Genomic DNA, 27,024 nt, shown 5'->3' with positions numbered 1-27,024 from the left:
ACTAACTTACTCTTAATTGATGATAACCAGAACGAAGATCAATTTTGGAGAAGTAACTTTCCCCTTGCAATTGATCAAGCAAGTCATCTATCCTCGGGATTAGATATTTGTTCTTAATGGTGACCTTATTCAATTGCCGGTAATCTATACACATTCGGAGTTACTTGTCTTTCTTTCTAACAAACAATACGGAAGCACCCCATGGTGAAATACTTGGCCTTATAAAACATTTATCCAACAAATCTTTCAATTTCTCTTTCAACTCCTTAAGTTCCGACAGAGCCATACAGTAAGGAGGAATAGAAATAGGCTGGGTATTAGGAAGGAGATCTATGCAAAAGTTAATTTTTATTATGGGAGCAATACCAACCAAATCATCAGAAAATACATCAGAAAACTCGTTAACTAAAGGGACCGATTCAAGAGTGGGAGTTTCTACATCAACATCCCAAACTCACAAAATATGATAAATGTACCCTTTGGAAATCATTTTTCAGCCTTAAGACATGAACTGAATCAACCCTTAACCACCGAATTGTTACCCTTCTCTTCAAGAATAGGCTCATTAGGAAAGTTAAACTTAACCACACGAGTCCTACGACATATAGATGCATTAGCGGCATGTAACCAATACATACAAAGAATGATGTCAAAATTGGTTATTTCAAGTTCAACAAGATCACATGGAATAACTTTATTCAAGATGTACATGGGACACTTCCAATAAGCTCTCTTGGTTAATACTGAATGACCAACAGGAGTATAAATTGAAAAAGGTTCTAATAGCACCTCAAGGCATACACCAAATCTCATATCAAGGTAAGGAGTAAGAAAATACAGTTGGCACCCGAATCAAGCAATGCATAAACATCTAAGTTAAAGACCCGTAACATACCTGTAACAACATCAAAAGTCTTATCCACATCTTGCCTAGCATGAAAAGCATAAAATCGATTATTACGTTGACCTCTCTTAGGTTGAGCTTGGGCGTATTGTTGAACTTGTCCTCCTTGAGGACGACCTTATCCCCCTTTGTTGGCAATATAAGGGAACTTGGATTGCTTATGGACCATATATCCACATCCATAGCAAGAAACCATTCCCATCAAGCATTTTCCTCCATGACTCTTCCCACACTTTGCACACTTAGGAAAAAAAGGGCTACTAGTATTCACACCTCCTCCTCCTTGACCTTTAGGGTATGTCACCCTTTCCTTAACAAACTTCTTTCCCTGAACCTTGGCCTTATTGATAGCGTCCACTACTACTGCTTCCGGTCCAAGTTTTGGAGAACCCACCTTCATACAGGGCCCTCTTATAATCCCACATCCTCATTTCCTTGAGCGTTTCTCCTTTTATTTGTTCGGTGAAAGTTATTAGTCAATCTATGTCCATCTCCTCAAAAGCTTAGCGATATGACATTTCTTAACAACTAAGTCAGACACCCAAGATATGAATTTACTCATTCTGGCATGTGGATCGGCAACTAATAAAGGAGCATACTTAGAAAGCTTAGTAAACTTAGGGGCATAGTCCCTTACCCCATATTGCCTCGTCAAAGATTGATAAACTCCAACACCTTAGCTTTCTTTAGTTTAAGAGGTAAAAAGGGATCAAGGAAAGTGAGTTTAAAGGATTCCCATTCGGTGGGACCTTCATCTACCCTTTCCACCTTCCATTGGGTACACCATACTTTTGCAACACCCTTAAGTTTATAGGTTGCTAATTCCTCCTTCTCTTCGGTCAACACCCCCATAATGCTCACTATTTTATAGACATCATCTGTGAACTCTTGAGGATCCTCATCAACCTTTGATCCATGAAACTTGGGAGGTTCATTCGTGCAAAGTCCCTCACTCTTGAGGCCATAATAGGAAGATTAGGAGGAGCTACAACCCCTTGCTTGGTCACCACTTGGGATAGTATAGTAATGGCGGTCCGAAATTCCTCATTAGTCATTTGGTCTAGTAGGGGACCATTGTCTTGAGGAGCCGGGGGATCTTGGATTTCATTAGCATTGTTTCCCCTTGGAAATGGGGGTATTCTTGGGGCCATTTTTTTTTGAAAATTGCAAAGAACAATCATTAAGGAAAGGAAGTCTTAGATCACACTCTACTGCACAACATAGATCATCAAAGAAGTGAGAATTTCTAAAATGTTTTATAGCATCCTATTCGTAGAAGTGGTGCACATCAGTACTATGAATAAGACTCTACTTGACGTGTCATATTGGACACCTAAGCACCACTTAAACCTTACACTCTGATACCAAGTTTGTCATGACCTCGAGCCTTCTATATGTGAAATAGTAATTGAATGTATGAGCTTTTGTGCCTAAGGACTCTAAATGACAAGTGTCTCTAATTTCATAAGCATTTTGGAAGTGTATTAATACAAGTCTATGATTCCTGAGACTCCATTTAATATGTCCCTAATGACATTTAGAGGATACTTGGGATGATGATTATTTTGACCTCAAATGATAGTTCATGACAATTGTTATATTGAGTCTCGGAGGATGAGCTAATTGCATATAGTTACTCACTACTCTACTCATGTATGTTGTTAATATATCTTCCACTGAGTCCCATGAAGGGTCGAGTATGACCGAGTCCCATAAAGGTCCGGGTACGATATATGATGACATGATTATTCACCGAGTCTCAAAAAGGGTCGGGTATGACCAAGTCCCATAAAGGGCCGAGTATGATATATTATGATCTAAGCCTTCATTGAGTCCCATAAAGTGCTGGGTACGACCGAGTCCCATCAAGGGCCAGGTATGACACATGTATGCATATGATGACCTTATAAAACATTTCTGACACCGAGTCCCATGATGGGCCAGACAATTTAGTAGGTATACATATGAAAATATAGGAATATATTTGTGACCCCGAGCCCTAGAGTGGACCGGGTATAACTCATGACCCAACCCCATTGTCCCCAATTAGAGTTTGACCTAGACCCCCGTATACTAAATTATCAGATGTAATAATCAATATATGAACTATACATAAGAACCAAGTGGGTCATAGCATTTTCATATACCTATAGGCTCTTTCATTTGTATCTTGTCATGAAAGGGCGTGCAAGCCGACAAGGCTGCCATAGTATCTTGATATTAATAATACATCACGTAGAGATAACTGAATAAAACTTACACGTATAACCCACACACATGTCTACTAACCTCTAAGAATATTAACAGTAATATATGGCGGGACAGGGCCCCCGCTGTACCTTTGAATAAACAAATATATACATTAGAAGGTCAGTACTAGAAGCTAGGCTCAAGAACAGTAGAGCACTTCCGACATAGCTGAGTGGAAATCCTAAGTTGGTGAATCCTTGAAATGAACATTTGTACCATCGGTCATGAAACGCAGCCCCCAGAGGAAAGGGGGGTCAGTATGATATATGTACTAAGTATATAAAGCATAAAACATCATAACTGAGACAATAACTGAAATAGGGATACAGGGGGAAAGTATAACATTTAGCCATCTACCGTACCTGAATGTTATCAAATAAAGGCATACATGTTATCATCACGTATTGTATCCGGTCTTTTTGGGTACTTGTGTAATAAATACAACATTTTTCCATCATAAGAATATTTATACCATTAGCTCTGCGGAACGTACAGCCCGATCCATGTATATACAAAGTACACGCCGAGGAATGACAACCCGATCTACACATCTTATAATAATACAGAGGAATGATGGCCCGATCCGTATATTGTGTAACAATGTCGAGGGACGATGGCCCGATCCATATATCATGTAACAATACCAAGGAATGATGGCCATATCTGTATATCATGTAACAATGTCGAGGTATGATGGCCAGATCCGTAAATACCACAACATGTCAAGGTATATTTGGCCCGATCCATATATATCATAATGCATATACGTGTAAGTAAAACTCTGTAACATATCAAACATCCCTTAGATATCACAATAAAGCATGTTCAAGAGACCCTAGGTATAGAACATTACACATCCCATCACTATTAGGCCTATAGAAGGCTCGAGGGTCGTATTTCAACTACTTTAAGACACTTATCATTCAAAAATGAGTACAAGTCATGAGTTACATCCAGAATCTATAAATGGGGCTATATCCAAATCCATGTTCTATTAGTACTTATAGTCTAGTCTTTCTAGAAGTAGGAAAAGACAAGCTTTACATGTACCACTTCCTATCACATGGAAAACTTGAAAAGTAATGACTCAACTTGTTACAGGAGTTCTAATCAGTAGGAAGTGAATAAGAGCCTTAACTCACACTCAGAGTTTTTAGAGTGGAATAACTTCAAACTTCATATACATAATACTTATATCAAAGTCATGCTAAAAGAGAGGAAGAATAACTTTACATACACTACTTTTCAGCATATAGAAGACTTGAGGAATGGAAGTTAACTACTTTAAGAGTCTTAACATTCAACAGTGAACACGAATTATGAATCATGAATCATGTTTAGAGCTCATGAATAGAATTACCCCAGGCTTCATACACATATTATTTCCCACTTAAATCTAAGACATGCCCAAAATAAAAGAGAGACAGGCTTTACATACCTCTTACGGACTTCTCTTAACCACGTTCACGTCGTTTCCCTCCAAACCTAGTTAACATGGAAGCAATGCAAGTATCAATAACCCTTGGCCATCCAGCACCTTAGGCTATACATGAGTATTCATAGAACTAAACCCCTTGTTCATGGAAATTGGGCAGCATCTCCCCTATAATATACGTTATCCGAATTTCCAATTAAACCCCTAATAAATACAGTCAACCAACAACAACAACCAGTAGCATACACACAACTAATTCATTTCAACATTACACAATACAAACCCCCAAACAACTTGCTCAAAACTATCAAAACGTGAATTCTGGACAGCCTATTGTCTTGTATTGTCGCTTAGTTTCCAAGGGGTAATTAGGGAAAACAGGCTTTGTGGCCTCAATTAAAGTTATATACATATATTAGGTTCGCATACAATTTTGAATCACCCCTATGACAATTTTATACAAAATGATATGCCCAAAATACCAACAGCAGCCCGTGTAGGATTTCCAAAATAAAATCTGGGCAGCACCTCACCTATACTTTATCATCCTTTTTCAAGTAGATAAAAGCAAAACTGGATTTTATAGGCTAAATAAAAGTTACATCCATATGTAATATCTTTCCAAAACATCTTGAATCACTCGAAATGAAGCTTTACACAAGGAGTTAAACTAGTATTATTAACAATAGTCCCATTCCAAAAATGGGTTTGTTGACAAAAATGAGAACCTCCTCGAAACCCCAATGATAAATTTTATGTTGTTAAACACTGCTATATCACCGTAGGATACCTTAAATAATTAATTCACAAATCGAAAATTAAGGCCTTGCCTTGTTGTGTTGCTGTCGTAGCTCTCTCTCTATTCTTCTAAGTTTCTTTACTTTTCTTAAGTTAAGATATGCTGAAAATGAATTCCTTAGTCATCAACTAGGAATATACATACCACTTTTGGAGGTGACACATGGTAGCCTCTAGGGGTGACACATGTCAGCCTCCTAGGGCGCCACCTCACACTATGCGGCCAATCATATACTGCCACGTGGTAGCATGGGGTCCACCCCAAGTAGGTGGGCACCTAGTTAGCCCAAGTAGGTGTGTCACCTACTTGTCACCTACTTGCTTCATTTTGGTGGGTATGTAATCCCGTCACACTTCAAGAGTCTACGTATTCCTTGCTACTTAAGCTCGACGTGTGCTCCAGGATCTTAATTATGCAAGACGTCCAAATCGGTAGCTTACGCAAGTAGGACGAGTCCTACGATTCATTACTTGGCTTCTAACTCCTTCCAACCTCTTCTAACCCTATTTTCAATCTTCTCTATTATGGAGTATCTCATTCTCCTTTCCTTAGAATTATTTGATAGAGTTATAGATTATCCGACTAACATGACGATTTCAAAAAACACTTAAGAGCCTTCCCAGAAACTTAAGAAGCTTAAGAAGCGTTCTGAGGTACCAGAGTATGGGGTGTAACATCCTTCCCCTCTTTAGAATATTTGTCCTTGAATGTGAAGCAAAACCTTTATGCGAATCTTATACCGACTATATGGAGAGTTCCCCTATCCGGTTGCCATAACATATACTTTCATCAAGTAATCAATATCAGTGTTCCAAATGTTAGGATTACTTGTAGACATAGGGAATAGGTACGGATACTTGTGTTTCATTCCCTCTTTCACTTCTCAGGGGGTCACCCATCCTAGTACTACTCTCGCCCACGCACACTTAACTTTGGAGTTCTGATGGGATCCAGTGCGTTAGTGCTGGTATGATCGCATCCATCTCTTATGGGATCTTATTTGAAGTTTAAGAGTTCCCATTTACATATGATAGCGTCAGTTGATTTTCTCTTACACTTGTACTTCCCTTGTCCACTTCCCCCCCTTTAGTGTGTATCCATGTCATCTTTTGTTTATTCTCAACTATTTACATGCAATTGATTCTATTCCAACATATTTAACAGGTTGCACCATGTCTACACCTTCTGTTAGATCATCCATACTTTAGGTTGCCCCCATAATAAACCCTAGTACAACTATAGTGTGCTTAGTATTCTCGATAGATAGTACATAATTTAGTCCAAATACTAGTACTCGAGTCATACAACTTAATGTAGGAGTTTAGTCAAAGCCATATTTTATTCATCTCAGTTCTTAACATACCAGTTATCTCTGGCATTCATCTTGCCCTGTTGCTTGCTTTTACTTTCGTGACCACTTGACCTTTTATTCTGAACCTTCCTTATAAATCTGTGTAAGCCTTCTAATTCATTCTCTTTTTGATTTTCTGTTTTTCCACAAACCATGTCATATCCTTTAGTTATTTTCTTACTAGGCTTTACTTATTCTCATAACGATATTCGTTACATTCACCTGATATCCTAATCACATTCAATCTCATAGTATGACACTTCTTAACCTCGTTTAGGATTCTTACTATAGGTTACTTACCATTCTTAGTTAATCTCATCCTTAATGTCTCACCAGTTGTCTTATTAATACTTTATATCCGTCACAATTCTTTTTCCCTCGTACTCTTCTCTTAATCATACTATTACTTCCTTTAACTACAACTCATCATAGTTTACTCCTGTGTATAAATTCGATCGGCGCCTTAGTATATCATTCTATCAAGATCTATCAGTCTTTTCTAAATTATCTTCTTTGGATCATAAGTCTTTTCCAACTTCGCTTTACCATACCAGTATCAACCTCCTAGTTTCTATTGTTATCGATTCAACAATTAACTTATTTCTCTAGGTCTGCCATACTCGTAGTTTAGTCACATCTCATTCTTATTATGGACAAGGCATACTACAACCTTGTATCTTCATTTTTCCAACAATGCCTCACAGGGCCAACATATATATTCATATCATATTATACCATAGCCACAAAGGGCGCTCAATATCAACAGTAAGAAAATGGACTTATCTCATATGTCCACTCGAACTGCACCTGTTACACTGCCCTGGCTACATCTCCTTTCAATTTTCAACTTTACACGTCTATCGTATCTCAATACCTTACCTACATTCTTTATAACTTCCAATATAGTCGGTCACTTTCATCAGTCTATGTTATCCTTTTGCAAAAGTCAAAGGTTAGTATAAGGAATTTTATTCTCTATAACTCGGCTCTATCGCACGATCTTAGATTTGAAAGAAAGGTAACATCCTTAATGACCTGTAACCTCCTGTTTATAGATATGGTGTACAACACACCGATAAACAAGACTCTACATGACACGGTCTGTAGACACTCCAAGGATGAACTGCTCTAATACTACTTAAGTCACGACCCAACCCCGTAGGCCACAACTGGGGTCCAACCTCGACCCCTATATACTTAATTATCAGATGTAACAATCAATATACGAACTATACATAAGAACCCAGTGGGTCATAGCATTTTCATATACCTGTAGCCTCTTTCATTTGTATCTTGCCATGAAAGGGTGTGCAAGCCAACAAGGCTGCCATAGTATCTTGATATTAACAATATATCACGTAGAGATAACTGAATAGAACTTACACGTATAACCCACACACATGTCTACTGACCTCTAAGAATATTAACAGTAATATATGGCGGGAAAGGGCCTCTGCTGTACCCTTGAATAAACAAATATATACATTAGAAGGTTAACACCAGAAGCTAGGCTCCAGAACAGTGGAGTACTTCTGACATAGCTGAGTGGAAATCCTAATCTGGTAGATCCTTGAAATGAACATCTGTATCTACGGGCATGAAACGGAGCCCCTCGAGGAAAGGGGGGTCAGTACAATTTATGTACTGAGTATATAAAGCATAAAACATCATAACAGAGACAACAACTAAAATAAGGATGCAGGGGGCAAGTATAACATTTATCCATCTACCGTACCTGCATCTTATCATATAAAGGCATACATGCTATCATCACGTACTGTATCCGGCCCGTTTGGGGACTTGTGTAATAACTACATCATTTTTCCATCATAAGAATATTTATACCATTAGCACTGTGGAATGTATAGCCCGATCCATGTATACACAAAGTACACGCCGAGGAAAGACGTCCTGATCCATATATCTTATAATAATACCGAGGAACGATGGCCCGATCCATATATCGTGTAATAATGTTGAGGAATGATGGCCCAATCTGTATATCATGTAACAATGCTGAGGAATGATGGCCCAATCCGTATATCATGTAACAATACCGAGGTATGACAGCCTGATCTGTAAACAGCACAACATGCCGTAGAACGTATGGCCCGATCCTTATATAGCAAAATATGCCAAGGTACGTTTGGCCTAATCCATATATATCATAACGGATATACGTGAATGTAAAACTCTGTAACAAATCAAACATACCTTAGATATCACCATAAAGCATGTTCAAGAGCCCCTAGGTATAGAAGATTACACATTCCATCACTATTCAGCCTATAGAAGGCTCGAGGGTCATAGTTCATCTACTTTAAGACCCTTATCATTCAAAAGTGAGTACAGGTCACGAGTTACATCCAAAATCTATAAATAGGGCTATATACAAATCCATGTTCTACTATACCTATGGTCTAGTCTTTCTAGAAGTAGGAAAAGACAAGCTTTACATGTACCACTTCCAATCACATGTAAGACTTGAAAAGTAATGACTCAACTTGTTACAAGAGTTCTAATCAGTACAAAGTGAACAAGAGCCTTAACTCACACTCAGAGTTTTAAGAGTGGAATAACTTCAAACTTCATATACATAAAACTTACATCTAACTCATGCCAAAAGAGAGGAAGAATAACTTTACATACACTACTTTTCAGCATATAGAAGACTTGAAGAATGGAAGCTCAACTACTTTAAGAGTCTTAACATTCAACAGTGAACACAAATTATGAATCATGAATTATGTTTAGAGCTCATTAATAGAATTACCCCAGGCTTCATACACACATCATTTGCCACTTAAATCTAAGACATGCCCAAAAGAAAAGATAGACAGGGTTTACATACCTCTTACGGACTTTTCTTAACCACGTTCATGTGGTCGCCCTTCAAACCTAGTTAACATGATGCAATGCAAGTGTCACGACCCAAGCCTAGGGCCTAGACGTGACTTGGTGAATGAGGAACCCAAAAGTACCTCAAACAAGCCTCTTAGCATTCTTTTATCCTTTCATAGGTAATGATGATAAGTAAAACAAGCGGAAATCATAATAATAAATCTTCAACTTACATATGTCCAACAATATCTCTAACTATTAGATTTAACGGGGCTAAGACAAGTCCCTAGCTCACCCTTAATCATGATAGAAAAAATACCATAGTAAAATATCTCAACATATCATAAGCTAGAAATATAAAGGAGTATTGTTCTCGGAACATGAGAACTCACCAAAAGTAGTCTTCAAACGAAGTCTGAACTAGCCACGTGGAGGAGAACGAGGAGGAGCACCGATCCCTACGTGGTAATATCATGTAGGCAAAAGAGTATGCGTTAGTACTTTGAAGGTAGTAAGTATGTAAGGATGCATGAACATTGAGGAAACATTATAACATTTAGGTAATATAGAACATAATGTAATACATGCATAATAAATCATATGGATATCTTTTAAAACATTCATTTTGTGGGAAATTAACCATAATCGTCATTTAAGACCATGCAAGCTATTACATAGAATCCAACATAACCCCCTACGTTGGCTGGGGAGACTACTTGCTGGGTAGAACTCCGTCAACTTCATTCATTTCTTTAACTTTAACTTTAAGGGCTTTCATGGATCCATTAGCCTAAGCCTACAAGGGCTCCTATGTTGGCACATAGTTAATGAGACAAGGCGTTGCTACTAGGATTCCCTTACTGAATCCCACCTCAATGCCTCATTCGGTGATAAGTCAATCCCACGGAATAGTTTAATACTTCAAAATATTCATAGCATATAACTTGAGAATTCAAACATCATATTTGGTAGAATAGCTCATTAAAACATTTGATAATTCAAATATGCAAGAATTGTCCTTATTGCATAAAGAATCCATCATTCATATCATTTCATCATTCTTTCATTTCATAAGACTCCCTTTTTGATCATAGATATTACTTTCATAAACATTTATTTGGAGTCAAAACTTTCAAGTCAAACTTTATTAAAAATATAGTAAAACTAGGTGGGTTCAAATCAATTCAACTTGCAAATATGTATGTAAATAAATATACATAAATACTTTGAAATCCATTAAATAAAAATCACGCTTTAAACAACACACCATGAATTTCAAGAACCTTTAAATAGATAAATAAAGGAATTATTTGCAAACCATCAATTCATACATATAAAATTATGTTGCATCAAAATAGACCAATAATCATTAGTTTAACCATGATTCATACTATTAAGTAAAAATAAGAATTACCATAAGAAAATATTATTTGAAATCAAAAGGCTTAATTGAAAGAGTTTTTTGGAATACATGGGTGAAAGAACCCATTGATAAACACCCACATAACTTAGAGTAGAGCTTAAAAAAAATATAATTTATCATATAATCAAAATAATTTAGACATAAGAGTGGAAGGAATACTCTCATTGAAGCCTTACATACCTGGAATCAGAAGCTTTAGTCGGAACCGAAAGACTTAATGAATACTGTTGAGTCCTAGCTTATCTTCTCGCCGGAAGGTTTTGTGTACTACCCGGAGTATATGAATTACCAGAATAGTATTTCTTCACTACTAAGAACTAAAATTATATTTGAGAATGAGTAAAGAAGTGTATAGAGAGAAGACTTGCTTGACAAAGCTTGATGAATAAAATAAGGAAATAAGGTGGGTATTTATAGGTGGGAAAGAGCGACCTAACAATAAATAAAATAATTATAAACAAAAAATCAAAAATTTAATGGAATATATTGATGTCATTGATGATGTTAAATAGAGGACAATTTATGTCATGAGTGATGTCAAATGTATCTAGATCTTTTCATGGTAGGTGAGATGAGTTCTTTTTAACAGAATACTCTTTTTGGAGCTATATTTGAATAAGCTAAATTTCTTATTAGGATTTGATGTCTTCATAAGAATTGTAGATATGGAAGTATTGTTTCATATCGTTCAAGAATCAACCTGTTTGGATAATCCTACAGTAAGATGTGAGTTTTCTTCTATAAACACTCCTTTCCGTCACAGCAACCTTCCTTACAAAAATTAATTTATTTGACCTACTTAAACTCTGAAACATAAAATATGGTCTCATACAGGTTGTAGGTAATGATCTTGTGGTTACTCAGAAATTTGAATCACCCAATTTAGATATTCCTATGAAAAGTTATGCCCAAAATACAGAGGTTGTATCATGTTTAGGCGAGAATTGAAACATCGTATATAACGTTTTTAGGAGATGTTACATTATCTCCCCCTTGGGAACATTCGTCCTCGAATGAGGAAAGACTTAGCTTGAGTAGAGTAGAGTGTAAACAAACAACTATCATTACTGCAATAGTATAATTTAAAACATTGTTTAAAACATATTTAATAATTTTGCAAGCATATGACAAGAAAGGTTGAGATGTAAAGATTTCAAGTAATTGAGCAAGGACAACTTAATACCTTAGGTTTGGGTAGAGGGGAAAAGATGAGGGTATCTCTTAATTATATCCGCTTCCGCTTCTCATGTTGCACTTTCTATTTGTTGATTTCTCCAAAGGACTTTAACAGATGCAACTTCTTTGTTCCTCAATCTCTTAACTTGCTGGTCCAAAATTTCTATAGGAACTTCTTCATAGGTCAAGTTTTCTTCTATATTCACTACTCCCATAGGTACAATAGAACTAGGATCACCCACACGTTTTTTTAACATAGACACGTGAAACACCGGATGAACCATGGCCATTTCCAATGGTAATTCCAACTCATATGCAACCTTACCAACACGTCTCACGATTCTATAAGGCCCTACATACCTAGGGCTCAATTTCTCTTTCTTACCAAATCAAACCACACCTTTCATGGGTGAAACCTTTAGATACACCTAATCGTCCACATTAAACTCAAGATCTCTTCTTCTAGTGTCAGAATAGGACTTTTGACGACTTTGAGCCATCTTCAACCTTTCTCTAATGATCTCCACCTTCTCTAAAGTATCAAGTACCAAATCAGGGCCCAACAAGGTTATCTCGCCTACTTCGAACCAACCAACCGGTGATCTACATCATCTCCCATACAAAGCCTCAAACGACGCCATCTCAATACTTAAGTGGTAACTATTATTATAGGCAAATTCGATGAGAGGTAGATGATCATCCCAATTTCCTTTAAACTCCAACACACAAGCCCTTAACATATCCTCTAGTGTTTGAATCGTCCTTTCGGCTTGCCCATCCATTTGAGGATGGAATGTTGTGCTCAACTTTACCTTAGTACCGAGGCCTTTTTGAAATGATCTCCAGAAGTGAGAAGTGAATTGGGTACCACGATCCGAAATAATGGATAACAGCACACCATGCAACCTCACCAACTCCTGAATATACAACTTAGCATAGTCTTCGGTACTATAGGAAGTTTTAATTGGTAGGAAGTGAGCTGACTTCATCATTCTATCAATAATTATCCAAATCGAGTCATGACGCTTCCGGGTATGAGGCAAACCCACTACAAAATCCATATTCACATCTTCCCACTTCCAAGTAGGGATTTCAATGTCTTGGGTTAGGCCACCCGGCCTTTGATGTTCGACCTTCACTTGTTGGCAATTTGTACATTCGGACACAAACCTTGCTATATCCTTCTTCATGCCACCCCACCAATACAACTCCTTTAAGTCTCGGTACATTTTCATTGAACCAGAATAAATGGAGTATCTAGAATTATGAGCCTCCATCAAGATCAAATTCCTTAGGCCATCAACATTTGGAACATATATCCGACCTTGGTAGTATAGAACCCCATCTCCCCCTTGGGAAAAGACCTCTATCTTCTTTTCCTTTCCAACTTCTTTAACTTAATAAACTTTGGGTCAAGATCTTGCTTTGATTTAACATCCACTACCAAAGAGGATTCAGACCTATTTTGAACGACCATACCCCCATTATTAGTACTACCAAACTTCACCCCTAATCTAGCCAATCGGTGAACATTTTTCACCAACTCCCTCTTCTTTTTATCCACATGGGTCACATTCCCCATAGACACTCTACTAAGTGCATCAGCAACCACATTGGCTTTACTCGGATGATAGTGCACACTCATGTCATAGTCCTTAAGGAGTTCTAGCCACCTCCTTTGCCTTAGATTAAGGTCCTTTTGGGTGAACACATATTGAAGACTCTTATGATCAATATACACATCCACATGCACACCATAGAGGTAATGCCTCCAAATCTTTAGAGCAAAAACAACGTCCGCCAATTCAAGGTCATGGGTAGGGTAGTTGCGCTAATGCACCTTTAATTGCCTAGAAGCATAGGCTATGACCTTGCCATTTTGCATTAAGACACAACCTAAACCAATCTTTGAAGCATCACAATAAACTACAAACCCTTCTAATCCTTCTGGGAGAGTCAAAATAGAAGAAGAGGTAAGTCGATCTTTTAAGGTCTAGAAACTCTCCTCACACTCATCTGTCCATATGAATTTGGATTTCTTTTGGATCAATTTTGTCATAGGAGATGACATGGAAGAAAAGCCTTTGACGAACCTTCTATAGTACCCGGCTAGACCTAAGAAGATCCTAATGTCTGAAGGAGATAATGGTCTACACCAATTTTTGACTGCCTTTATTTTCTTAGGATCAACCTTGATCCCATCACCGGACACTACATGACCAAGAAATGCTACCTCCTTTAACCAAAATTCACACTTACTAAATTTTGCAAATAATTGCCTATCCCTCAATGTTTGAAGCACAACTCTCAAGTGATTTTTATGTTCTTCCTCACCCCGAGAGTAAATTAAAATATCATCAATGAAGACCACCACAAAGGTATCAAGGTAAGGTTTGAACACCCTATTCATCAAGTCCATAAACACCGTCGATGCATTCGTCAACCCAAAACTCATCACCACAAACTAATAGTGACCATACCTTGTTCAGAAGGCCGTTTTGGGAATGTCACACTCCCTCACCCGTAGTTGGTGATAGCCAGACCGAAGGTCGATCTTAGAGAAGTGACTTTTCCCTTGCAATTGATTAAATAATTCATCTATTCTAGGGAGTGGGTACTTGTTCTTAATGGTCATATTATTTAATTGAAGGTAGTATATGCACATTCGAAGCGATCCATCCTTCTTTCTCACAAATAACACAGGAGCACCCCATGGCGAAATACTTGGTCTTATGAACCCCTTCTCTAACAAGTCCTTTAACTGTTCCTTCAACTCTTTCAATTCTGCCAGGGCCATATGGTAAGGAGGAATAGAGATAGATTGGGTATCAGGGAGGAGATCGATACTAAAATCAACTTCCCTTTGGGGAGGGACACCGGAAAGGTCATCGGGAAAGACATTGGGGAATTCATTGACTATAGGAACTGACTCAAGAGAATGACTTTTTGAGTTGACATCCCTAACCCTCACAATATGGTAAATACATCCCTTAGAAATCATTTTGCGGGCCTTAAGATAAGAAATAAACTGACCCTTCACCACCGAATCACGACCCTGCCATTCAATAATAGGCTCATTTAGAAATTGGAACTTGACTCGACGATTTCTACAATCTATGGAAGCATAAGATGTATGTAACCAATCCATCCCAAGAATGACATCGAAATATGCCATGTCAAGCTCAATGATATCACAAGGAATAACTTTATGCAAGATAGAAACAAGGCAACCCCTATAGACCTTTCTAGCAATAACTGACTCACCAACAGGGGTAGACACCAAATAAGGCTCTAATAACATTTCAGGTAAAACATCAAATCTATTAGCAAGAAATGGAGTAACAAAAGATTAATTTGCCCCCGGATCTAATAGTGCATACACATCAAAAGAAAATACCTTTAACATACCGGTAATGACATTGGGTGTATCCTCAACCTCTTGTCTCCCATGCAAGGCGTAAAAACGGTTGGTGCGTTGGACACCTCCTTGGACTTGTTGACCATGAGTAATTTGTCCTTGAGTCCTACCACCACCATATCTACAATCCTTAGCATGGTGTCCCAGCTTGCCACACTTAAAGCATGTATTGGAGCCGGCTAAGCATTCCCCTTTGTGAGTCCTTCCACACTTCTTGCAAGCGGGGAAAGTTTGAGTAGCAAGGAATCATTGGTTTACCACTCTTTTCTTTGTTGAACTTTGGAGGAGGAGTATTGGTGGAACTTTGTCCCACAAATCATTGCCTACATAGGCCTTTGCCATTGTTACCATGATCGGACCTTTGAGGGTTAAACCCTCCACCATCCACTCTAACCTTTTTGAACCCCTTGATCTCTCTCTAAGCTTCTCTTCTTCAATTTGTTCTGCGTAAGTCATTAACCAAGAGATGTCCATCTCCTTGACCAACATGGCCGTTTTGCACTCCTTGGACACCAAGCTTGAGACACCGAAAATAAACTTGCTCATCCTAGCTCTTGGGTCGGAGACCATGAAGGGAGCATACTTTGACAACTTAGTGAATTTGAGAGCATACTCCCTCACGCTCATACTCCCTTGACGGAGGTTGATGAACTCTTGGATTTTGTCCTCTCTTAGCTCTAATGGGAAAAAGCGGTCTGGGAAGGAACTTTTGAACTCTTCCCATCCTATCAACCCTATTTCTTTATCCCTCTCAACAACCCATTGTTCGTACCACACTCAAGACAGACATTTGAGTTGATAGGCCACTAGCTCGGCCTTCTTATTTGGTGGCCCACCCATGATAGCCATAATCCAGTACACCTCATTAATGAACTCCATAGGGTCCTCATCTAGTTTAGAACCATCGAACTCGGGCGAATTCATCCTTTGGAAATCCCGAATCCTAGAGGCTGGACTTTGCATTTGGGGAGGAGGAACACCTAGATTCCCTTGGTTGGCTATGACTTGAGCTAACAAAGTAATAACACTGTGAAACTCAGTATGGGTTACCCCATCCTCATGATGTTAGGCATTGGGAACCAGAGGAGTTTGGTCCTCATCGTCAACCCTTGCTCTTCGAGGTGCTCTTCTATGAGTCATTATCTAGAGAACACGAAATGGGTCATTAGTTAAAGGAAAGCTTAGGAAACTCTACGGCATGACATGAATTTGAAAGAAGTAAATTTTTTTTCCTAAACGCCTCATAGTCTCTTATTCATAATTGTGGCACACTTCATAACCATGAACAAGACCCTATTTGATGCGGTATGTTGGACACCAAGGATCATTCAAAACCTCGGGCCCTGATACCATATTTTTCACAACCCAAGCCTAGGGCCTAGGCGTGACATGGTGAATAAGGAACTCGAAAGTACCTCAAACAAGCCTCTTAGCATTCTTTTAGCCTTTCATAGGTAATGATGATAAATAAAACAAGCAGAAATCATAATAATAAATCTTCAACTTACATATGTCTAACAATACCTCTAACTATTAGATTTGGCTAAGATTAGTCCCTAGCTCACCCTTAATCATGATAGAAGAAATATCATAGTAAAATATCTCAACACATCATAAGCTAGAAATATAAAGGAGTATTGTTCCCGGAATATGGGAACTAACCAAAAGTAGTCTTCAAACGAAGTCTCAACTAGCCACGTGGAGGAGAACGAGGAGGAGCACCGATCCCTACATGGTAATATCATGTAGGAAAAAGAGTATGCGTTAGTACTTTGAAGGTAGTAAGTATGTAAGGATGCATGAACATTGAGGAAACATTATAACATTTATGTAATATGGAACATAATGTAATATATGCATAATAAATCATATTGATATCTTTTAAAACATTCATTTTGTGGGAAATTAACCATAACTGACATTTAAGACCATGCGAGCTATTACATAGAATCCAACATAACCCCTACGTTGGCCGGGGAGACTACTTGCCGGGTAGAACTCCGTCAACTTCATTCATTTCTTTAACTTTAACTTTAAGGTCTTTCATGGATCCATTAGCCTAAGCCTACAAGGGTTCCTATGTTGGCACATAGTTAATGAGACAAGGGGTTGCTACTAGAATTCCCTTACCGAATCCCACCTCAATGCCTCATTCGGTGCTAAGTCAATCCCACGGAATAGTTTAATACTTCAAAATATTCATAGCATATAACTTTAGAATTCAAACATCATATTTGGTAGAATAGCTCATTAAAACATTTGATAATTCAAATATGCAAGAATTTTCCTTATTGCATAAAGAATCCATCATTCATATCATTTCATCATTCTTTTATTTAATAAGACTCCCTTTCTGATCATAGATATTACTTTCATAAATATTTATTTGGAGTCAAAGCTTTCAAGTTAAACTTTATTAAAAACATAGCAAAACTAGGTGGGTTCAAATCACTTCAACTTGCAAATATGTATGTAAATAAATATACATAAATACTTTGAAATTCATTAATTAAAAATCATGCTTTAAACAACCCAACATGAATTTCAAGAACCTTTAAATAGATAAATAAAGGAATTACTTGCAAACCATCAATTCATACATATGAAATTATGTTGCATCAAAATAGACCAATAATTATAGTTTAACCATGATTCATACTATTAAGTAAAAATAAGAATTACCATAAGAAAATATTACTTGAAATCAAAAGACTTAATTGAAAGTTTTTTGGACTACATGGGTGAAAGAACCTATGGATAAACACCCACATAACTTAGAGTAGAGCTTAAAAAATATAATTTATCATATAATCAAAATAATTTAGAAATGAGAGTGGAAGGAATACTCTCATTGAAGCCTTACATACCTGGAATACGAAGCTTTAGTCGGAACCGAAAGACTTAATGAATACTCTTGAGTCCTAGCTTTTCTCCTCACCGGAACGTTTTGTGTACTACCCAGAGTATATGAATCACCAGAATAGTATTTCTTCACTACTAAGAACTAAAAATTTATTTGAGAATGAATAAAGAAGTGTATAGAGAGAAGACTTGCTTGAGAAAGCTTGATGAATAAAATGAGGAAATAAGGTGGGAATATAGGTGGGAAAGAGCGACCTAACAATAAATAAAATAATTATAAAAAAAAAATCTAAAAATTTAATGGAATATATTGATGTCATTGATAATGTTAAATGGAGGACAATTTATGTCATGAGTGATGTCAAATGTATCTAGATCTTTTCATGGTAGGTGAGATAAGTTCTTTTTAACAGAATACTCGTTTTTGGAGCTATATTTGAATAAGCTAAATTTCTTATTAGGATTTGATGTCTTCATAAGAATTGTAGATATGGAAGTATTGTTTCATATCGTTCAAGAATCAACCCGTTTGGATAATCCTACAGTGAGATGTGAGTTTTCTTCTATAAACACTCCTTTCCGTCACAGCATCCTTCCTTACAAAAATTAATTTATTTGACCTACTTAAACTCTGAAACATAAAATATGGTCTCATACAAGTTGTAGGTAATGATCTTGTGGTTACTCAGAAATTTAAATCACCCAATTTAGATATTCCTATGAAAAGTTATGCCCAAAATACAGAGGTTGTATCATGTTTAGGCGAGAATTGAAACATCGTATACAAAGTTTTTAGGAGATGTTACAGCAAGTATCAATAACCCTTAGCCTTCCAGCACATTAGGCTACAGATGAGTATTCATAAAACTCAACCCCGTGTTTGCCTTTTCGACTAGTTCCTTGACTAGTTAAGGAGTTAACGGAAATTGGGCAGCATTTCTCCTATAATATGCCCTATCCGAATTTCTAATTACACTCCTGATAAATACAGCCAACCAACAAAAACAACCAGCATCATACACACAAGTAATTCACTTCAACATTACACAATACAAATCCCCAAACAACTTGCTCAAAACTATCAAAATGTGAATTCTGGACAGCCTACTGTCTTGTATTGTCGCTTCGTTTCAAAGGGTAATTGGGGGAAACAGGTTTTGTGGCCTCAATTAAAGTTATATACATGTTTTTTAGGATCACATATAATTTCGAATCACCCCTACAACAATTCTATACAAAAAGATATGCCCAAAATACCAACAGCAGCCCGTGTAGGATTTCCAAATTGAAATCTGGGCAGCACCTCACCTATACTTCATCATTCTTTTTCAAGCAGATAAAAGAAAAACTGAGTTTTAGAGGATAAATAAAAGTTACTAGCTTTTCAAAACATCTTGAATCACTTGAATTGAAGGTTTACACAAGGAGTTATACTAGTACTATTAACAATAGTCCCATTCCAAAAATGGGTTTGTTGACAAAAACGAGAACCTCCTCGAAACCCGAAGAATAAATTTTATGTTGTTAAACACCTTTATATCATCGTAGGATACCTTAAATAATTAATTCATGGATCGAAAATGGAGGCCTTACCTTGTTGTGTTGTTGTCGTAGCTCTCTCTCTATTCTCCAATGTTTCTTCGGTTTTCTTAAGTTAAGAGATGCTGAAAATGAATTCCTTAGTCATCAACTAGTAATATATACACCACTTTTGGAGGTGACACGTGGCATCCCCTAGGGGTGACACATGGCATCCCCTAGGGGTGACATGTGGCAGCCCCTAGGGCGCCACCTCACATCATGCGTCCAATCATATGCTCCCACATGGAAGAATGGGGTCCACCCCAAGTAGGTGGGTCACCTACTTAGCCCAAGTAGGTGTGTCACCTATTTGTCAACTGCTTGCTTCATTTTTGTGGGTTCGTAATCTCGTCTCACTTCAAGAGCCTACGTATTCCTTGCTACTTAAGCTCAATGTGTGCTCCAGGAGCTAAATTATGCAAGACGTCCAAATTGGTAGCTTACACAAGTAGGTCAAGTCCTACGACTCATTACTTGGCTTCCAACTACTTCCAACCTCTTCTAAGCCTATTTTCGATTTTCTCTATTATAGAGTATATCATTCTCCTTTCCTAAGGATTATTTGATAGCGTTATAGATTATCCGACTCACATGACGACTTCAAAAAAAACTTAAGAGCCTTCCCAAAAACTTAAAAAGGTTAAGAAGCGTTCTGAGGTACCAGAGTATGGGGTGTAACAGTATACTATGATGACATCTGAGATTATGCCGTATACAATGATATGATATTGTATATGATGACATGATGAAATAATTTACATGATGATATGACGACGAGCGATTATGATGAAATGATTATGATACTGAGTTCACTAGAGGGTCTAGTACAGGGTATGATAAGGTATATGACTACATGTCCTAAGCTGCAGGTACAATAATCTGTTAATTGTTATGCATGTTTCCGGCATCCCCATTTCAGTTGTTGTTTCAGTTATGATATGTTATACTTTATATACTTAGTACATATGTCGTACTGACCCCCCATTCCCCGGAGAGGCTGCGTTTCATGCTCGCAGGTACAGATGTTCGTTTAGGAGATCCATCAGCTTAGTATTTCCTCTCAGCTATGTTTGAAGTGCTCTACTGTTCTGGGGCCTAACTTTTGATACTGGTAATTTGATGTACATATTTATTTATTCGAGGGTACAGCAGGGCCCTGTCCCGCCATATGATACAGTTATTACTCTTAGAGGTCTGTAGACATGTGTATGTAGATTGATTGTAAGTTTGGTTTAGTTGTGCTCATACGGCATACTGCAAATATTTTTGTGTTATGGAAGCCTTGTCGGCTTGCGTTCCCTTTCATGTCATGATACAGGTGAAAGAGGCTACAAGGTAGATGAAAAATGTTTTTGACCCATTGGGGTTTTTGTGTATAGTATCACATCGCACACGGTTCAACTTAAGTATAGCTGATAGATATGCATAAAGGGGTCCAGGTCGGACCCTAGTCGCGGCCTACGGGGTTGGATCATGAAAGGTAAACATGAGTCGTAGGACTCTCCTTTTAGGTTGGTCATGTTCAAATGCTAAGGGTCACTTCACAACTTGTTCTTACGAGTCATAAGACGTTCTACGAGTCATAGAGTGGTTCCTAAGGCTGGAGTCAGTCAAAAATTTAGGGGATTTCTTTTTGGTTCCAACTCTCCGACTTTTGAGGTCTTACAACCTTATTCCCAACAAATCCTATATCTACATATTTTTCATTAGTTTGAATCATATTTCTTTGTTGATTAATTGGAGGCCTTTTAACACTAAAATCAACATGTTTATGCATCTCCTCCACATTATCTTTAGTAGTGTGCAAATTGTCTCTTTGAATATTATCATTACTTCTCTCTTGAGAGATAAGTCTATCAGAGCTAATTTCTAAATCTCAATCCTTTGAAGCTAATACAACTAGTGATTTTGAAGTTAAAGGATCATTAATATTAACCTCAATCGATTGGCACTACAGTTGGTCATATTTGACAGACATTGCTTTATCCCTTATTCCTAGTCGACCATTTGTATCTCTTTCTTCAATTAATTTATCAAATACTTTGTCTTTGGAGTTACTACAAGCTATATACTCCTCATTTTCAGTCGATTTAATCCTTTGAACTTTAGAGAAGGGGAGAATATCAGCTTGTGCATTTTCAAACATGCGATAGCTTCTACCAAATCGCTTTATTGAGATTTCTGAATTTGAACTTTGGAATGGGATGATTCTTGGTGTGTAGATAGATTTTTAGCTCGTTAATCCTTTCCATGCATTAAAATTACTCGAATATCACCAGATTGGACATGGGAAATAATTTTTTGAGCCAATAGCCACTATTTATAAGAAATTGCGTGGGTGATCACTAGTTTGGAATTTGATTTCTCAGCGATGTAGAGCAAAATTATGGGAGATTGTTGTTTTTTTATCAATACCATCCTTGCACTCATTTTTGGGCTGGTTCAGTGGGCATTGGAGCTCCGCCAATGGCTCTATTGCCATTCCGACAGGCCTGGCAGTTCACTTATTTTCTAGAGAGAAGGCAGAGAATTTTTTGAGAGAGAAAATTAGCTGTTGAAAATTTTATTAATCTAAGGAATTCAAATAAAGATTTTTAGTTTAGAGAATCAACCATTTTGTACATCCAACAATGATGGAAATTTTAGTTGTAAATCATCAAATAGAGATGAAATATCTCCATGGTTAACTTAATGACTTGACACAAGAAATCATCTTTCAAAACATTCTTTTTTTCTATTAAATTATTGTGGATATTCGCCTTATTAAATTCAAAGTTCATTTTACAAATTTGGTTAGGTCCAATCTCTTGACAAATCTAAGGCAAGATGCAAACACAAGGCAAAGAACAAAAAGATATGTGAACATTATCATGATAAACATCAACAGTCAGAAAATCATATTATCTCAAAAATAATTTAATAGCATCAATCCACTCATCAAGGGGGGATGCTATTACAAATGATGGACAAGAAAGGAATCATTTTATACACATCCCAGTCAATTAAATAGGATAAAGCTTTAGATAATTTTGTGAAACTAAATTTTAATGGTGCTAAAGGAAATCCAAGACCTAGTGGAGGTGCATGATGGAATTATTAGAAATGTTCAAGGTAACTTGATTGTTGCATATGGCAAATTTCTTGGCCACACCACTAATAATATGGCCTTAAAAGTTGGAATTTCCTAATACATAGAAAACGGATTCAGAAAACATGAGATTGGAGTGGATGTTAAACACCTCTAAAGTTTCAGGGAACCTACGAAATACTATTAGGAATTCTAAACGCTTACTTGTTCAGTTGAATGAATGACAGAATAAATTATTGTTTCAAGGAATATAACAAAGTAGTTGGTCTAGCCAATTGGGCACTGAGATGCAATGATATTTCAAAAACCATCTCGTGCATGCCTAAGGAGACTAGAGGTGTTCTTAATTTGTACAAGATGAATTTCCCATCCTTTATGATAAGGCTTTATTCTTCAAAAGGTGGAAAAAAAGATAAAAATAAATAAATAAATTATTCATCCTAATTTCAATTTGAAACTCATGCAATTAACATATTTTTATTTTGGTTAATCCTAGAATTCCTTGTACAGTTAAATTTTGAGTTATATGAAAAGGCATTAACTCGTGGAAGTGGATGGGTTAACTAAAAAAAACTGGAACCTACGTACCTAGCATATGAATTAGGTACGACAAAGTTAATTTTATTTGTATATGGTTAGAAGAGAGTAGATTTTGTAAGAGATGTTTCTTCTTTTTGTCATACGTTGTATCATTTGAAGTAAGGCAAAGTCTCCCTTTATTCTCATTGATTATTACTACATGGTAACCTTTATAAAAAAGAAGTAAGGCAAAGTCTCCCCAAAATATATTTATAGTGAAATGAAATAAACTTTTTTTCTTTCAATAAGGCAAGAATTTTTTTAGGCACAATGCTATTGCGCCAAAATACCATCCTCAAGTACTATGTTTCAATACATAAATAGTATTGTAAACTAAATAATAAGTTCATTTAACCAATCAATAACAAGACAACGATTCATTTCAATAATAAGAAAAGGATTTATTTTATAAAGCATACTTAAAAGTTATAGAAGATGACATCTATAATAAGTAGCACCACGCTTCTTAAGATACACTAAAGAAGTTGACCTCCAACGGAATTATCATCCATGTGCACCCACACACTTAACATATTACCTAAATTGAGCATAATATACTTATATGTTAATGTTTACAAAGTGAAACTACTCAATCATCATTATTACATATCCTTATCAAATTAACTAGATTCTTCCCTATAAGAATAGCTTCTGTAGTGAGCATATGTTAGAACTGGAATATCTCATTTTGTATAGTTAGTGGGCATTGAAAGTCAGTCAAAGTCTGTGTCAAGTTAGTCATGGTGTATTGCTCATCTATCTGTAAAATAGACAATGACAAAACAAAAGTTTGTGTGACTATAATAAATTAGAAAAACAGGGGGGGAAATTTCAAATATGTGGAATTCCAAATATCTTTGTTATCTTACCTTATCTTGTAAATATTTGTTTGCAGCTTCCAGTATCCCTTCCTAATATAAGGTGATAAAATTTTTAATAATTAAGCAAAAGGGTGTAAGAAACAAGTATGACAACTAAATATTAAGCCATAATCTGTTTAGAAACTTCACATCACCCTTGAAGATGTTGTGTCGCCAGTAAAAGCCCATAAATCTCATTATATAATTGGAAAAAACTCCACTAATCATAATTACACAAGTAGAATAATACTACTTTCGTCCTAAAATAAGTGTTATCTTAGCTCATTTTACGCAAATTAAGAAAATTAATAAATAGAAGGTATAGCTTCTTCAATGGTAAACTTTTTAGTTCAATATATTATGCACTGTAAATGTAATATAAAAGCTGGATATTGCCTAACCTTATTCTTCAGCAGCTGGATCTCTTGAAACATGATATCCATCTGCAAGATAGTTTTAGCAAAACAAACAACTCTCATTTCACATGAATAAAAGTAGACTAAACAATTTTGATAACAAACAATATACTGTTTTGATGAAATTATTACCTTTGCTGAACGAATATGATACATCCAAATTTCAAGGTACTTTTCAAGTGAATGCAATTCTTCTAGTGTCATTGTTCCAGCACCTCCCCCATACATGTAGCTAATAAGACGTTTTTGGATAATTAATGACAGAAGAAAAGTAAGAAAAAGAACTAACAATTAGTTAAATGTCACTTAAGTAACTAAAATTATCATACAACACACCATTCAAACTTTGGTTATCCTTCGAAAGGTATCATTCTCTTTTTGAGTCAATTTTTTAAGGAACTTGAAGTCTCAAAGAGTAAAGAATATTTATTCATACACAGTCACAATCACATATTAGCTTGATTTATTGATGATCTGAAGGCAAGATACATATAGGAAAAAATGGACTACACCTTCCTAAGTAACTTTCAGGACAAGAAGAACAACTCGACTTTATAGAATATTTTTAGTAAAGGATTAACAAAATTTAATTTTATTTATATGATATATTCACACTAGCTATGCCACTAAAGGTAAAACATTCCCTCCGAAAGGTCGTCTTTCATTCTCAGGATTTGAACTTAAGACTACTAATTGGATTGACTTATTTTAAGTGTTTTAAGTCAATATAACTTTTAAACACTTTTGAAGTGTTTAGGTAAATTTAAAAAGTGTTTGTAAGCACTTAATTTAAGGTAAAATGATAAAAATAATCCAAACACCATAACTTAGAAATCTACCGTATGAATTTTTGGTTATAAGTTAAAAGCTAAAAGTCAATGCAAACAGGCTCTAAGTGTTGTTGTTAGTGTTACTATTGGGCAGTTAATATCTTTTTTTGTTTTACCTTAGCCCGCGTCAGTTGTCAAGGCACCAAAGGAGATTGTATATAATATTCTATTGATGAAGAGAGAACTTTGCGAGTTCTCATTTTATCATTCTCAATATATTTGCTTCTCTGGTCCATATCATAGTATTAGAGTCATTTCACTAATTCAATTGACTGGCTTTCTTCACATTTTGATTTAATTTGTGATATTTGTATGAATTTCCTTTTTCATCTTCTATTGATCAATGCAATTAATTTTTCTCATGGTTAAGTCAAGTTTAGTGAATGAAAAGTCCATTTATGTGGGCAATTCCATTTACATACTTCCCTCGAATAACCCTAGGATCATGTTAGTTCTATTTCATTTAGATGGAGTAGGATATAAATCTTGGATGAGGGGTGTCTTGCGAGTCCTATTGGCGAAGAACAAATAAGGTTTCATTGATGGATCTTGTAAGAAGCTAAATGCAAAATCCATGTCAATTTCGCTAATAGAAAAGGTTCAATGCCATATATACACTAAACTCCCTTACAAAAGAGATATTATACAGTGTGAATATGTTAATGATTCTATGGAACTTTGTATCGAGGTAGAAGATAGATATGATCAAATCAAAGGAGAAAAATTGCATCAGAGTCAAAGAAATCGGCGATATAGATATTACTAGTTATGAGATAAGAATGAAGAAATTATGGAAAGAACTGAGTACTTTGAGTTTTAAATATCATTGCAATAGCACATGCATATATGGAGTAAATGACAGAATGCATGAGGCAGAACAAGTTAGATGTTTATTCAATTTCTTATTGAATTGAAAGAAGTATACACTGTGTAAAGAGGTAGTATCCTTAACATATAATACTCTACGGCACTAGCATTTTCCCTGTTGATTCAGGAAGAGAAACAAAGAGAGTTTAAACTAGACAGTCAAATAACAATGGAATCAACCTCTCTAAATGGGAACACATTAAATAATAAGAGTCCAATGGAAAATATTTTTAGGATAAATTATTCTAGCAACATATCTAGGATACAACAATTATTTATGGAACACATCAACTACACAGGAAATAATTACTATTCACAATTACGATTCAGGAAGTAGTAATAGT

The 27,024-nt window shown here is 36.3% G+C and overlaps 1 protein-coding gene and 1 pseudogene across 1 annotated transcript in view; both read right to left on the bottom strand.

The window, feature by feature from the left end:
- Window positions 1-6,247: 6,247 nt before the first annotated feature.
- Window positions 6,248-6,369, bottom strand: LOC129904767 (5S ribosomal RNA; annotated as a pseudogene).
- A 17,714-nt stretch (window positions 6,370-24,083) lies between these two features.
- Window positions 24,084-27,024, bottom strand: part of LOC129903045 (agamous-like MADS-box protein AGL12) — a 43,627-nt gene continuing 40,686 nt past the window's right edge. Inside the window, exons 4-7 of the mRNA XM_055978523.1 lie at window positions 25,116-25,215; window positions 24,969-25,010; window positions 24,577-24,618; window positions 24,084-24,467 (exon numbers count right to left, since the gene is read on the bottom strand). Coding sequence (XP_055834498.1) covers window positions 24,375-24,467; window positions 24,577-24,618; window positions 24,969-25,010; window positions 25,116-25,215 — 277 coding nt within the window. The 3' untranslated portion in view covers window positions 24,084-24,374. The remainder of the gene's footprint in view (window positions 24,468-24,576; window positions 24,619-24,968; window positions 25,011-25,115; window positions 25,216-27,024) is intronic.

This window comes from Solanum dulcamara, chromosome 9 (genome assembly GCF_947179165.1).
Source record: "Solanum dulcamara chromosome 9, daSolDulc1.2, whole genome shotgun sequence".
Lineage (NCBI taxonomy): Eukaryota > Viridiplantae > Streptophyta > Magnoliopsida > Solanales > Solanaceae > Solanum > Solanum dulcamara.
Note: the sequence above shows the minus strand (reverse complement) of the source record. Positions and strands in the feature narration are given on the sequence as shown.